General features: G+C 37.4%; 1 protein-coding gene across 4 annotated transcripts in view; it reads right to left on the reverse strand.

The window, feature by feature from the left end:
- DIAPH2 (diaphanous related formin 2) overlaps positions 1 to 16,393 on the reverse strand; it is a 185,716-nt gene that overhangs the window by 108,045 nt on the left and 61,278 nt on the right. For all 4 annotated transcript variants that reach the window (XM_032124441.1, XM_032124440.1, XM_032124439.1 and 1 more), the window contains 4 exons: positions 14,809 to 14,910; positions 13,300 to 13,394; positions 9,074 to 9,175; positions 3,434 to 3,673 (listed from right to left, as the gene is read on the reverse strand). In XM_032124441.1, coding sequence (XP_031980332.1) covers positions 3,434 to 3,673; positions 9,074 to 9,175; positions 13,300 to 13,394; positions 14,809 to 14,910 — 539 coding nt within the window. The remainder of the gene's footprint in view (positions 1 to 3,433; positions 3,674 to 9,073; positions 9,176 to 13,299; positions 13,395 to 14,808; positions 14,911 to 16,393) is intronic.

A 16,393-nucleotide genomic window follows, 5' to 3' on the forward strand; every position in this document is an offset into this window, starting at 1 on the left:
TCTATTTTTACAGAGCATTTCATGCTCAGGCAGTGGAAGATGCTCCAGTGCATACATGGGAATAGCTGGTCTCCCTTGCCAGGCTTGATACATCCCATAAATTCTGAGGATGATGTCTCTTATTTGAACAAAATTAAGTTCTCTGCCTTCTGCCACAGGTCGTTTACAAATCATTTCTACCTTCAATAACATCATATGCTGCAATATAACACCCAGAGAGATAATCTGTTTTTAAGGATTTGCAATTACTATTCAGTCATTAGCCTTCCAGCTCAGACCAGACAGGCTGGAGTTGTGCTTTACTTTCTTTACCATGTTTTAATAAAAGTTGTAACAGAACCAGATTTCTGTGTATGAAATGACCAGCTCTGTTGTAAAAACATTTATTTTCCAAAACCAAACATTTACCCAGATCAATACTTGCCTTTTTACTTCTTTTTTTTCAGACTGTATAATGTAAGTACTACATCTAGTAAACAGACAATTAATTTTAAGATTGTTCAAGAAACAAGCAAAAAAAAAAATCAATACAAAACTCTGGTTTTATTGAAAAGTGAATTCATCACATTAGGATTCCTCATCATGAAGTGTGTGTATTCATAAAAATGTGCACACAGACATCTTCTACCTTGCTGACAGCTGACAAAAAAAATATAAAATTCTCTTATCATGAGCAGAAAGACCACTAAATGATAGTCACTGGTCTAAAAAAGGAGTTGTTATATCAAGAAACAAAATAAAGGCTCCCAAATTCTGCTAGACAAGCTTGAAGACTGAAATACATTCCTTAGGAACAAAAAAATAAATACACCTTAAAATTATCCAAGGAAAACTTCTAGCATGGTTGCAGTGCCTTCTCAAATTGATGTCACACACAATTAAAATTTTAAAAATCAAAAAAACTTTCAATATTCACACAACTTTAAAAATTTAGTAGCATCCAGACATCCCACAAAGCACATACATGTAAAGCACATGACACTGCCAAGGAGACCTTGCTCTTGCTGTTAGATGTCACTTATTTCTATCAGAGCCTTCTTCAGCCAAGAAATATAAATTAGAAATTTTAATTCCCAGCAAGGTGTCAGTGAACAGGACCCCCTGCCATGCTTCCACATGCCCAAGTTTTCATCTTCTCAGTGAGGGCCAGTTAGTGACCAACAATCATAAATTCTGAGACTGTTTGAATAATGAAAAAAGCTGGTGGGTGGCTGTAAATAGATATTAAAGCTGGTGCTTGTAAAAGATATCCCCATCTGATAGTTTAGTATTTTACACTCCTCACAACAGTTGAAAACCATAGTCTTAGTTCAGAAACAAAGCCAATAAAGTCACCTTACTCTTCTGAGTGGAAAGGGGAGGGCAGAGTTTAAATGCTTCTAAACAGAGGAACCAAATTCAATTATCACTTGAAAATAATCAATACACAAAGAAATCCATTACCCAAATATAAATTTGGATGATTAACAGTAATTTTAAAAAGTGTTGAAAATACTATGTAAACACCTCATTTCTAAAATTAAACACCAACGGAGTGGAGGGCAGCCTCTCTCAATATGATACTAAAGGATACGTACAGGTGCAAAAACATTTGAGAAAAAGTAAGTCCTGCAAAAGCAAACTATTATACTAATCTAATTCAAATTAGAATGGCAAATACATAAACCAATTATTTTAAATAAAAGAAAGTATCTTTTAACATGGAAAATAAACAATAAAGTTCAGTTGTAAACAATGCACATGTCACACTGTCCAGGGAAACTGATCCACATTTCCATAACTTCCTGGCATGCTCTGAGTTTGGAACTCAGCACTGGTAATTCATAAGGTTCAATCAATACATGGAGATATTAATGATACAATTTCATGTCTGGATCTTGGCAAGATCTTTTTTGTTTCAATCACCATCAGTGTCTGTGATTATTTTTAGCCATGACCTTATCACAAAACATACCTGGTTACCTAAATGCAGCAGCACTGCCAGCATTTGATTTCATTACACAAAAAGTTTGAGTATTTTCTCCAAATCTCACAGGGAGGGGGTGAAAGAAAAAAAGCAAAACAGAAAAGGACATTTCCCTCAGAAATATCTACCTTGAAAACAAATTTTTAGAAGTTAACAAGCAGATTTTGTTTCTGAGGGTAATGCTGAATTAAATTAATTAAATAGCCATAGATTTCTGTCTGCATTATTTCCAGAGGAATTTAGCGGTAAGCACAGGTAACTTGGCCTCAGCAATTCCTCAGTTCAATAAAGAACAGTTTGCAGGACGAGTCAGTCTGCATCAGCTGTGCCAACAGGCGAGATGTGCTGACAGCAATTCAGAAATCCATCACCTGGAGTGCAGGAGCTCCTGCTCCCAGCCCTGCTCTGCTGCAGCACCACTCCTGCACACTCATCACCTCCCCTCCCACTTGGTAACGAGTGTTCTACTTCAAACATTCATTTCCCTTTAGATTCTGCTACTACCACAAAGAAAATGCAGCAGGAGATCGATGACAAAAATCCTTCAACTTGCCTTCTCTTTTAATAGAGTTATTAAAGAATGAAAATTTTTCTCAGGTGATGATTTTTACTTTATCAGAAGTTGGCAACATCTTTGCATTTAACCACAGCAAGCAGAGCCTTTCTCTGCTGAAATGTGCCAGATCACACTTGCTGTGTTTGAAATATGATTTTCCCCCAAGTTGAAATCTTGAGGTTTGCACCACATCTCATGGTGCCTAAAACCAGGACCTGAAATCTGGATCCTCTGATGAGACCAGAAGAAAAGCCTCTGCAAGTTTTATGCTTTTTTTTTTTTTTTTGGATCCATTTACAATCATTGCATGTCCTTAAAATAAAGATACTTTCAAGTGTGCTTTTTGAACTGAGACAGTGAAGTTTGGATCACGACCTTACACACATTTATTTTACCCCATACACAAACAAGCACTGCACACTAATATCTCACTGCTCTGGATTCTGGAGTTCTTGGTGCATCCCACATTTTGCTGCCACAATTGAAGTCCAACTTTGGTTAAAGGTTAAACCGTGTTCATCCTTAACACAGCTCCTTATTTCTGTGAAAGTGCTTGAAGGACAGCTGGGTGGGAGATGCAAAGACAGAGGAGTAACGAGGTATTTGACACACACAGGCTCTGTATATTCTATTGACAAGGTAAGTAAACAAAGTCAGATTGAAAACATTTGTTCTACTTCGCAGTCCAGAACAGACTCACAATGAAACTGCCTTAAATCCCCACTGCACCAAGACAGCTGGAGCAGGGACCAGCCTGGGAACACTCACTCTGTAGTTCCCTGTCCATTATTAAACACAGAGGTGCAGTCAGTAGATTACACTGATTGAGTGCTTTTCCCTGCTTTGGGTACTTTCTCCTGTGTCCTGAGTTTCACAGAGCTGCACTTCAGTGTTTTATGGCTGCAGCTTACCTTGCAGAGAAAGCTGATGTTGAAGCCGAGGGATTGTGCATTTCTGGAGCCAGAGTTCATGTAGTTCCCAAGGAACAGCACCAACTCGAGGAGCTTGCTGAAGCTTTCACTCTTCTTGAGCTCCTCACAGGCCAGAGTCACTGCCATGATGTCAGGTTTGATGTTGTTCACGTGCTCCTCGAACATGAGCCGGAACAGGATCCCATTGAGCCGCGCCCGCAGCATTTTCACTGAGCTCATCTGCAAAGTGCCAAACATTACATCCAAACATAAAAAACCAAATGCTTATTGATGCAAAAAGCCTATATTAAAACCCCCAATGCTGTGCAGTCAGCAAGCCTACAGTTTCTGTATGTTTTCATTGCCTATCTTGTATTTCCAAGCATCCCAGGGTCCTACCTCCTTTCTGTTTCAGACATTTGGCAAAAGAGAGCACAGCACTAATTCCTTCCTGCTCTGATAAGAGATGGGAGGTTATAAATCATGAAGTTGTAACATGGTAAATGACAGAGATACTAAAAATAATCTACAATCCTGATTCATTAATTTAAATCCCCAAGACCAAATTCACCAGGCTAGATAACAAAATATGGCCATGTCTTTCATACTTTGCACAAGTGATCAGAGTTATTTCCTCCCACTTAGCACACTGTAATTCACAAGAGAAATTTAAATTAGGAGAAAAATATGTACTGAGAATTTTTAAACCACTTAAAATTTTTAATTTAATTGCAAGAATGATTATGCTCCAAATCTATCTCATTTTACTTAGCAGAACACAGAAAGATTTCCTCCCCAATGGATTCACCATCAGTGGTGTTCCTGAAGCACTTAGCAAGAGAAGCTTTGTTATGTGACAAAGCACAGATCTTGACTATCAAAACAAAGATTTCCATGTGCTCCTGTCTCTGTTGGCCAAAATTTTACCATGGTCCTTTGAGGAACCACGATTTTTCTACTGGTGTTATCTCCCAACAGCTACCAGCAGCAGCAGCTTTCACAGGAAGGACTTGAGTGGTCTGAATAATAATGAATTCATTCTAAAATGAACACAAACATGGAAGGCACTCCAGATGGTCTCAAACAATTCCTATGATCAGGCTGGAACAAGGGAAAGGAAAGGATCAGAAAAGAAGCATTTCAGCATAGCTAGTGATCTTTTTTTATAAATCTCCATTGTCACAAATTTCTCTCTGAGCCTCCATAAGTCAAAATCACTGAAAGTCTTGAAACGTTATTCTTCTAATCATTCTGTATTTCAGAAATATCGTACTGAAAACATCTGCCTTGAAAGGATCTACTTACACTAATCTGCAGTAGATGGAAATTAAAATTAATCACATAATTTGCTTTAACTTTTGTAGGACAATCTCCAATTGCTGTTTTTACTCAAAATGGCACAGAAAAAGTTGTTGAAAGCTTTAGATCCCAAAACCAGAGTGCAACAAAACATGGATAAGCTCACAGGAGAGTGTGACAAACATTTGTGAAGAATAATCCTTTACAATACTTCAGAGAAGTGTCCTTTCTTCTTTTAATAGTGTGCAGTGTCATGGAACACTGATCATTTATTAGCTTTTGGCCACCAAACCAGCAGTGAGTTTTAATTTCACTCCCTGACCTACATAATATTTTAAAACTATCTTGATAATTTCCTAAGAGCTGTTTCATGTGGGTTGTTTCCTTAAAATCCAGAACATTTTAATACACATAATGCCCTTTAGGTATCAGTAGATGAAGGCCACAAATGTTATTTTGGTTCCTCCAGCCCCACCCTGTTCTGGTTTTCCCTTTTGAGCGCCTGCTTCTAAATCCACGTGTTCAGTGGCTCAGAAAGAGTGAACACATATTGAACTTCGAGGAATCTCCTAGAATTAGGTATGGTGCAAAGCCTACATGTACTTGGACAGCTCAAATTCTTTATGGCTCTAAATAAAATTAGTGTCAAAGGCATATAAGAAATAAGACATTCAAACAGGTGCATGGACAGCAAGCATTGGCTTCTGCTGCAAACAGTTAAAGAAGCAAGGAAATGGATATTTTTTTTCCAGCTGACTGTCAGTGCTGGGCTGCATGTCATTATTTCCCCTTCTGGGCTTTCATAAAGGTCTTGTCTGAACTCCCTACTCAATCAAGTTCTTTATTCAGTTCTTTATGCTTTATTATCATCATTCAATTCTCAAGCCCTGTATTAAAACAAGGATCAAAGGCTACTGGAGAAAGGCAAAAAGCACAATTAAATTTGCCTCACTTGCTAAGAAAAAGATGACATTCCTCTAATAAAAATTTGTCAACTTACTAAGACAACTTAGCCTCTTACCTATGTTATACTGAAGTTGCCTTTTTTTCCCTAGCAATGTTCTAGGAAGATTCATTCTGCAGCAGCTCACGAAATTACAATGAGGCCAAACAAGCAGCCAATAAATTCAATTTAAAAGACTGAATGAGTCTAAACCAATGGAGGTGCAATAAACTTGCACCATTCTCCCCACTTTGTCTGCCTCCCAGCCAGGACTGCTCATGACAGCTGAGCTGGTTAGACAGGAAAAAAAAGGGTCACAGAATATGCAAGTTTATACAACTAAGTTGGTCAAATTTAGGCTTTTATAATACTGAAAATGTTCATCTGGCACAGAAATGGAAATGCAGTTCCTTACTGAAGTTGCAGCTGTTCCCATACTACAAAAAAATTAACTCTTGACCACAAGGCTTACATTTAGAGTTCAGGTAACATTCTGCCTAGTGAGTTAATCTGTTTTCCTTGCTCTACTTCAACAGCAATGCAAACTTTCCTTTACAGGAAGTTGTGATGCCTTTTTTGATCCCAGGATGTAACTTCACAAAGTCCAAGTAACTAATCAGAATATATAATTGATTTTAACATGTCATCTAAATTAAAATGCAGTTCTAATTTTCATTTACAAATCAGCTGAATATTAAGTTAATCGGTCTCTTCGAATAAGTTAGTCATTTACTAAGTATGGTTTTTCTTCACAAATTTTAAGCAACTTATTCCAACCTTTATTAAATTTGATGGGCAAAGTGATTATCCAATTAACATATCTTAATAATTAACACACCTAAATTTACATAAAAATAAGGGTACACACTATAAATATAATTTAAGACAGTCTAACTTCTATTCCTAATATCAAGGTTAAGATTATTATTAATGCAAAACTCCAAAATTTATTTGACACATAGGAAAAAAGAACTTCAGTCAAGTGAAGAATTTAGGTTCAGCTGCAATTCTTCCACTTTAATGCATAGTTCAATGATATCAAAATGAGAAACAAACCCAGCACTTGAGCACCAGTAGTGCAGTTAGAGGCCTCTAGAAATGAGACAGAAGCAGGACCCATAAGGACAAGCACTGCTTTTTATTACCCCAGATGGTAAAGCTGAATAAGCAAACAAGCTTCAGGAAACTTGGTTCCTGCATAAGGCAAACAGCACCATTTGGAGATGTTTGATTAAGCAGTTTCTGCTAATTAATGTCACATTAAGACTTGGAAACTCTCTCAACTTCCTACAGTCAGTGTTTCCTCAGGAACACAAATCAGTGCCACAGTGATCGTGGCCATACTGGGACTGCTGGGCAATGAGGGCACTTCTGTGGCTTTTTCAAGAAGCTAAGGGAAAAGCAAGGCCCATCCAGTTTCAGTCCAGCAGGAATCCTAACTCAGAGGAATCCTTGAGCCCCAGAGATGGAAAGCAGCATGTTAACCCAGAAATACCAGACAAGACAAGCCAGGGATGATGCCAAAAAAGAGAATGTGTGTCAGAAGGAGGGATCAATGTGGGAAATGATCCAAGTTATCAAGACCAGGGTGAAACACTAAGGAATTTACAGCAATAGAACAGAGGAATGTCTTTAAATCAAGGTCATTATGCACAATTTGGCCAATTTCTTTGCTGATTTTAAGCAGGTAACTGAATAGAATTCCCAGACATCAGAGGCTTCCTTTGTCCTGATCCCTCCACCAATACCTGCTTCCATTGTGCATTTCCCTTAAACACACTCCAGATACTCTCCCTGCACAAAACCTGAGTAATTTCTCACTGTCTGACAATATCTAGGTAGGGGGGAAGATACACATACAGAGGTGGGTGTGTATATATATATATACATATACATACATATATATATGCATATATCACAATATATTCTCACACACAATATATCCATGGATAAATTTTGGTCTGTCTAAAGACATAATAGATTGATATGTTTATATTTTTAAATATATATTGCATGCTATTATTGCTTCAAAGAAAGTAGCAAATATGTATTTATAGAGATTTTTAGATTGTTACTGATCAATAAATGGTAATGTTTTACTACTGCAGTTCTTGCAATGAGACTAACTAGTGTATTGCTTCTATCAAAATTCCTCACCTCTGTTTGGAAAGAAAAGATTTTTGGAACTTCATGCCATTAAGTATTTAAAAAAAAAGGAAATCAATAGGCTAAAGTTTTTCAGAAGAAGCCGTTGATATCTTTCATTTTCTAAATCCTCCACCAAAATCTCATTAGGACAAATCATATTCTGTTACTTCCCCAACTGAAAAATAATTAAAAAAAAAAAAAAATCACTCAAAAGGCACTTCTGAAGCCAAATTACGCTCAAATCAGAGCTTTTTAGAAAAAAAAAAGTCTTTTAAGAGGCCTCTATTTCTGCTTTAATGCATTTTAATGTACATAATGCCTTAAAAATCCAGCAAGAGCAAACGTAGCTCCTGTGGAGTTGGGGATAAGTCCTGAGCACGTTACAGAGGCTCTCATCATCATTCTAATCTCTTAGGCTGACGAAGGGAAGTGAAAACAGGAACTTATTTGCCTAAAGACTTAGGAGGTCTTTGGAGGGCCAGGCAGAAAGTGCTTCCCAAGGCCTGGCAGTCAGTCAGTATCTCACCATCAGCCACCAGCGTGGATTAAGTAACTTCTGCAAATGCTGGCATTTCCTTCCAAGAGAGGGCCCAGCCATTCTAACACTCAGCAGCCCTGCTCTTGAACAGATCCAGGGACTGAATGCTGCTGCAAAGAGCAGAACACCAGCTCCAGCTCAGTTCTCATGTAAATTCACACCTCTCCTCGAGCTGTTTTGCAGGTTTGTGTTTGTATAAATACAGATATTTTATATGTGTATGCATACATACATATCAAATATGGATATGGACACAGTAGCTCTTTCAAATTTATTGGCGTTGTCAATGGCATGGAATAACTGGGTCTTTTATGGACTCTTGGAAATTTATCTGCTTGAAGCCAGAGGGTTCTTCAGAGCCGTTTAATAAACATTCAAGGCAAGACATGCAGACAAAAGACTTGGTCTGGCACAGGAGTGCCTGTTGCTTTTAATGGCTTACTGTAATTCCTTCCAGAAAACCACTCAGAATCATGGAATCAGAGGGGTTCACATTGGAAAGGACCCTAAGGACCATCTGGTTCCAACCCTGGTTGGTCAGGGCCCTGCCCAGGTTGGCCTAATACATATTAAAGAGATTTTTTGATTATTACAGCAACTTTTTCCTACTGCAGGTCTTGCAAAACACTAACAAAAAGATTTTATCCCTAAATTTGTTTCTTTTTATGTGACAAAATGGAACTCTGAAGTCAATCATTGCACTAATACATACCACAACTCCAAATTGCTCTGGCTCAGCAAGATCGTTATATTCATCCTTTAATTCAGCTAAGGCATTGAGTTCTTTCTGCTCAGGAAGATTCTTCACCAGGTTCTAAAACAAACAAGGCATTATATCAAATTTGTTACATTAAACTACCTCAGAGATTAAAAATAACACACCTAAAATACCACAACATGGAAATGCACGAGGAAATTAGGGGACGCTTATTTTATTTATGCAGCTTTAACATTATATAAACATCAAATCAAAGCAGCAATTATTTAATACAGACATCAACTCCTCTGCTACAGTCTCTGATTTGAAGAATGTATTAAAAGGTTGGAGTATAATTTTTCAGGGTCTGACAGCATCAAGGAGTTTTTTTCTGTTGACAATCTCTTTGCCCCAATGGTTGCATCTCACTCATTAAATATTAATCAAGAAATAACTGGTCTGTGTAAAACATGACAAAACTAGCAAAAAAAATATTACAATCATTAGACATTCAAAGTATTTGTGCACAAAGTACACTTAAAAATACCTTACACAAAAAAGGTCAACATCCCAAAATTGTACAGATCTTTTGGGTGGCAAATATACAGGAGCTCAGGAAAAAGCTGAACTTGCTTGAAATCTTATTCATGTCCCCAAAGAAAATAGTGAGTTACTAAATGCTCAAAATACAGATATGCTAAACATATAAAATATTTATATTAAGACTGAAGAATAGTTTTTTATTAAATACTCAGTAAAAGTGTAGATTGTGTTTAAATTTTCATATATATATATACCAGTTAAAGAATTACATTATTGTTTTGATTTCAAGGGAAAAAAACCCAAATTTATATTCAAGCAAGCATCAATAGGAAAAGTTATCTGCCTGTTAAAAAAGCAACTAGCACTGCAAAAGCACTTTTTTTTCAGCTATAAAAACCTTAACTGGAAAAAATCTGTACTATTAGAGGCAGAGCTGTCTTTTTAGACCAGCCCAATCATGCCATCACTCTTGCAATATTTCTTATTTGTTTTGAGAATTTGATTACTGATCACTCTGCCAGGCTTGAAGGACACATTAAGGCCCAAGTTGGAAAAAGGCATCAGTCTAATTTGTCAAATTTGCAAGTGATAACAAACTTAATTCTCCGAGCTGAAAGAATCAAACATTCACCCATCCTAATAAAAACAAAATAAAGATGACAGGCAGCCTCATACAAAACATCCCTGTTACAGAAAGAATTTTATACTCGCACTGAGGAGCTACTGATTGTCCCAGCAAGCAGAGTTCAACACATGTGGCACAGAGAAACATCAGATTCCCCTCCATGTCACACAACTGAGCTGGAGCTCTGTGCTTAAACTAAGCATGTTTCCTTTCCTGTTAAGCCAAACCCATGTCCCACAGATTTCTACTTGCAAAAAAAAAAAAAAAGGAATGATCTGTAAAACATTCTTGCTCATTTGATTAATTGTTTAATGCTGGTAAAGATCAAAGACATTAACTAATGCAATTTTCTTAATCTATTTTGATTAGTTGGACTGTTTACCAAATGTTGTCCTCCAGAATTTCACAGTATTTGTCAGAAATGTAGATTTCATTGCAAATTAATAAACTTACTGTACAACACTTTTTCCATCAATGCAGAAATACAAGTACCTACTACTAACCCAGCTAGATTTTCAGCTGTGTAACCAATATCTGTTAATGTGCTTGATTGTTTATTTTTCCTCACCCACATTCTTTCTTGGGCCAGAGCCAACAGACCAACTCATCTTACCCTTGTAACAAGGAGAATTTGGCTCTGCTCACTGCAGTGCCTTTTTTAACACATCTGTATGTTTACATTCACTGCATGTACTGAATAACTGAAAATGAAGATAAAGGATTCAGTGATCACATGTTCAAATCCCTGTCAGTACTTCAAGAAGCAGTTTCCTGCTGTGTTCACTGTGATGCAGGTTTAAATAAAAATAAGGTAAATAAAAATGGCTTACATGAACATTAAAAGGAATCCAAGGTTGACATTAAGAGGCTGTAACTGTCACTCACTATTCCCTGTCACAAGGTCCTGAATTCTGTCAGACATGGTGCTTGACAACTGGTTACAAGAACTTACTTCCTCTAAGACACTCTAGGAATGGAAAACATTTTTTCCTAGAGTGCTTTCCCTGAGGAAGAGTTACAACAGCACATAGTCTACCACGTACTTAAACTCATTAATCCAATTTATTTAAGTATTACACCATAAGTCTAAAAAGCAGCAAGAAGCAAGTGCCTGAGAAGCAAATGGAAAAAGCACTTTGCTATCTGCTCATTATGCCATACCCATTCCACTTCCACACCTTGACTTAGAACAAAGCAGTTTCTACATGTGCATTTTTATAAAGCGTGAGTTTTGCTAAGCACAGAAAAAAGCAAGCTTTGCTCTGTACAATTTTTCCAATCAGTAGTATTACAAACTGTTGAACTGGTAAATTAGTTAATAGCTCAGTTGGCAGATTAAGATAAGAATAAACCAGAATAGAGTGAATACGAAATAGATGATACAGCCCATTTACCCCACTGATTTCTAGAATTATCCTGTGAAATACAGAGGAATCTCTTCCACATTATCAGCTACATGTCCCTGCTGCTGGAAGCAGCTTCAGAAAGGGACCAACCTCCAAAGCACCCATTTTCTGAAGATTCCAGGCTGCTGAGTTCTGCATAGCTGCATCCATGATCAATTCACAGCCATTTATTGTGGAGCTAACATCACCTTCTGCTTACACACCTCAGCTTTTCTCCCTGATGCTCACACGCATCCCTCTCCTCCCCAACAGATGTGAGGTGCTCATATCCTGCCAGCTATTTATATTGCTGAGCTAATCAAGCCAATCTCTTCTGCTTCCTTCTGGAGACTGTTTCTCTATCCCTCAATCATCTTAAGTAGTTTTTAAGTTCAGCTTCTCTATTTTAAATTCATTTTTGAGAAATGTACTGAGTATTTTAGATAAGGTTGTAGAAGTAGACTATTCAAAAGCAATAAAATTATCCTCCTGACTGGAAACCCTTGACCCAACAGACCTTGCAGTGACATTTTGTGGTCACCCAGGTCTGGCTGGGATGAAGATCATTTACTTCATAGGAGCCCAGAGGGTGTCACTTTAACTTGTGACCAAAACAGTGCTGAACTATCACTGGTGTAGCTGCTCTGCTGAGCTACATTTGCAGTAGAGGAGATCAGTCTGAAACTACTCTGTACTTCAGCTGACCAAGGTGGTGTTGTTTCCTCCCCCTTGATTTCTGATTTTACTAAACCTGTAGGCTTCTTAATCATATCATCTGACATTTCTGATCAATAAAGTCCTCAGTAAAATTAGGATTTTGCACTTATTTTCAAATACTGAGGCAACTCAGTTTAGACCAGAGTCCCCAGAACAACCATTTTACAGGTCCAAAAAAGGAAGAAGAAATTAATTTAGAAAACCTTGGGGGAATGGGATGAAGGTGCAAACAGAAGACAGGGAAGGATGAAGGGATAAAATGAAGGACAGTGTGGTAGCCAGAATCCAATCTGTATGATATTAAATAAAACAACAACAGTATTGCTGGGGAGCCAAGTCTTTGTAACTTTTAGGCTTTCCATGCTTCCCTGTTGGACTGTCACTCCTCAGAGACCACGAGGGGCCATGAACACCCTCCCCTAGACAGAGGAAATCAGAGAGGGATGTAAAGAAACTGCACTCCCATCCTTTCTTCTCTCCAGCTGAGAGAGATTTGGGGCTCAAAATGAGACTAAACCAGTTTGAGAGCAGGTTTGATTTACAGATAGGTTTGGAGTTGCAGCAGGATCCTGAAACGTTCAGGGAGTTTCATCTCCCACTAGAGACAGGCAGAGTTGTTACAGAGCTGCTTCTTCCACTAGAAGCCTCATGAAACTTCATTATGCACCAGTCTAAATCATCTTCAGCTTGTCTTTGAAGCTGAAAAATTAGAATTCTCAAAGACTTCCTATTGGAACAGGAAACTCCAAGGTTCTTTTGTTAACAGAGGCTTTGAAAGGCAGTTTTACTGCTGCATGTGACCATATTCAAAAGCAGAAGTGAAATCAATGAAACAGTAAACACAACTCATACACTCACAGCTGGGACCTGCAGCAACTCCACATCAGTCTGACTCTTGGATTCTTACACCTTTCATGCCATTTTTACGTGGAAAATGAGCTATAACCAAAAGCAGAGGTATTTTCACATACCTGAATCAAGGATTCACTCAGCTTCTCTTCATCAACCTCTAAAATGATATTTTTTATTTCTTCATAAGGCAAACGGAAGGAACCCAAAAATATTGCTGAAATTCAGTAATACATCATTAGAAACAAAAAGGGCAAAAAGAATGATACACAAAGGCAAACCATTTCTAGCAACTCAAAAATCATATCTTCATCTAAATTGTGTTTCACAGTTAGGAAGTCTTCCACATAAAACAAATGCCAGATAGGCACAATATTGCAGTGTGACTTAAAATAAATTTCCTTTCTACAAAATGAAACTATGACAACATTTTTAACTTTTTATCAGTCTCAGTTGCTCCCTAGCAATGTTACTTAGCAATAAAGCCTTATCTTTATGAATGACATCTGCATTCCTACTTAAACAGACATACTCAGCCAATAGAAGACTTGATCTATTATTATTATGGCTTCCATAACCACGTGTGAATAGCTGTACTGCATTTGCAAGTGGATAAATGATATTCACATGATACTCTAGAAAAAAATTCACATCAAAGGGGCAATGAAGAGCTGGGCAAAGTAAGAAAAAATGTCCTAACTCTACCACCTTTTAGGGTAACTGAACTTATACAAGAGACACATATAACACAAACCCTTCAAAGATGGAGTTCTCAAAGCAATTTGATGTCAGAATGTCATAAAACCTCAAGAGAGCCCCATTCAGTAAACTACAAAAAATTCTTAACAGATGGATCAGCATAATATTGTAACAAAGTGCTTTATACTCAGCCTAACTACTATGGCTGATTATCCTGCATCCATGTTTTCAAAATGTGAAGTCTCCTATCAATTGTGTCCTAGTTCATGTTCTGCCCATGAAAACGTGCTCACCAATGTGGTAATGAGCAGGCACACACTTGGGGTTACACACTTACTTGCCATGGGCACAGTTGGACTCGTGGCATTTACGGTGTTTCTGACTCAAATAAAAGACTCTACTACTCTTAATGATTGATTTCCCCCCATAATCAAAGAGGGAAGAAGCGAGTTAAATAATACAAGTGGGCTGGTTTTGTCACAATTTGTAGCAGTAGTACTCACACCTATTTAGCCCATCTGATAATATCTTCTCTTGAACCTCTATTCCTTCCTTACTCTGACCAGAAGGAACAATTAGGAATGGCCTCTAAACCCCATTGACAAACTCCACCAACACTGTGCCTTGCCCATACTAATGATCATCATTTAATTGTACTTTCAGCCCTGAGCAATAACTGAGAGAATCAACTGACAAAAACCCCCAGTAGCTCATTAAATCTAAATCATTTTTCATGTTACTTTTTCTCATTTTCCCCAAGTTAGAGTGAATTCAAAACATGTGTATTTAAACGCTTCTGAATTTCAGGCTCATGCTCAAATTAGCAGTTCTTAGAAAAAGCAATTGCACATGTAAACAAAAAAAGAAAACCTATGACCAGCGAGATGTAGATGCTACTTAGATATTGACCTAATGCCCTTCACATCACTTACATAAATTTTGTGCAGATTTTCCATCCAAAACTCTTAATTCTTTGATCTTCTTCTTTGACTGAGCTGCTTTCTTTTCTTCTGATTCTTCTACAGGCTTTTTGGCTGGAAAGTAGGTATTTGTTAAATTCTATTCGTTATTACAACTGTTCAATCTTAGCTAACAGCAAGTCCATTAGGAAGCCATAATAATACATTTTTAACAATCAGTTCAAGGCAAAATGACTGCACTGCCTCAACCTACTGTAAAATACCCAAACAAAGAAAGCAAACATCCAGAATTGAAAGGAACAAGAAATAAAAATATGACAATAAGGAATTTTCCCAAGCACTATCAAATAATATTTATGTATTTTTACCTAGGAAATGTCACTTGAGCTCCAATTTATTGCAAGCATTTTTAAGAACATGGAGATTTGGTGTTACCTCAAAGCACATGAGTGCCCTCTACTGAAACATTAATAATACGAATAAGTTCTCCATCCAAAACCAACATCATAAATCACTTGATATTTATCACACTGAACAAAAGTATGTTTTTATTAATTACTTACACTGCCAGTTGTAAAGAGCAAAACTAACTAAGAAAATAGTGTACATTTTAAAGTGACTTCATTTCAATTAGCAAGATGTGCTAGCCTTATATTCAGCACTTTAAATTATATGGAAAGAATTGTGGTATTGGAGTACCTAAAATATAAGCTGATTTTTTGCATAACTTAAAACAGTCAATTTCCACAGAATTTTCTTAAGCATTAAGTAAACCCATTAACAAGGATTTATTTCCTTTTAAATATCACATAACATAGTTGGCACTGAAGGAATAGAATCTTGATGTGCTTAACATTAATTGAACTTAATGAATATTTTAAATCATTCAAAAGTAACTGAAAAACTGGAAAGTCAAATTAAGATGAAGTTTCAAGCAGACTGAATATGGTTCTGCTCTCTGAGCACTATTTTTTGTTGCACTGCAATGAGTCGCCACAGGTTTCATTACAGGCATCACCTAAGAAAAAATCTTAACTTTTAGCGTGAAGAATAACAAAATCTGTTTCAACCTCTTTAGCAATAATAAAAGAGAAAACAACATAGAAAACAGGTATTTGCCTCCTTACACCCATTGCCACTAGGAAAGCATCTGGCATAAAGTAATTCTGCTGGTTTATAGCCCTGAATAATCAGTTTACCTTGGGCACGGTCATGCCAGCACTAACTGAGCCAGTCCCAGGCAGTGCCCTCGGCCCCAGCTGCCTCTAGAGAGCCCAAGCAGGGAGAGCTGAACACAAAGGATGATTCAGCAACAAACCAAGCCTTGCTCTCCCCTCGCCTTACGCTTCCCTGCAAGCTTCCCATGAGCAGCTGGCTTGGTGCCTGTACAAGCCCTGAGCTACACATCACCAGGTAACCTCAGAATTCCCACCAGCACTGACCCCTTAACTGTAATGAGCTCCATTTAAAATCCTAAAGTGACACTTCATCAAGTAATCAGACCCTTATCACTAATTGTTCTCAATTAAATGAGGAAATAAGACCAGGTGCTCAACAACACAAACAAAAAACCACCCAAGAGTTAAAAATTAGCTGT

The sequence above is a fragment of the Corvus moneduloides genome, chromosome 14 (genome assembly GCF_009650955.1).
Source record: "Corvus moneduloides isolate bCorMon1 chromosome 14, bCorMon1.pri, whole genome shotgun sequence".
NCBI classification, from domain to species: Eukaryota; Metazoa; Chordata; class Aves; order Passeriformes; family Corvidae; genus Corvus; species Corvus moneduloides.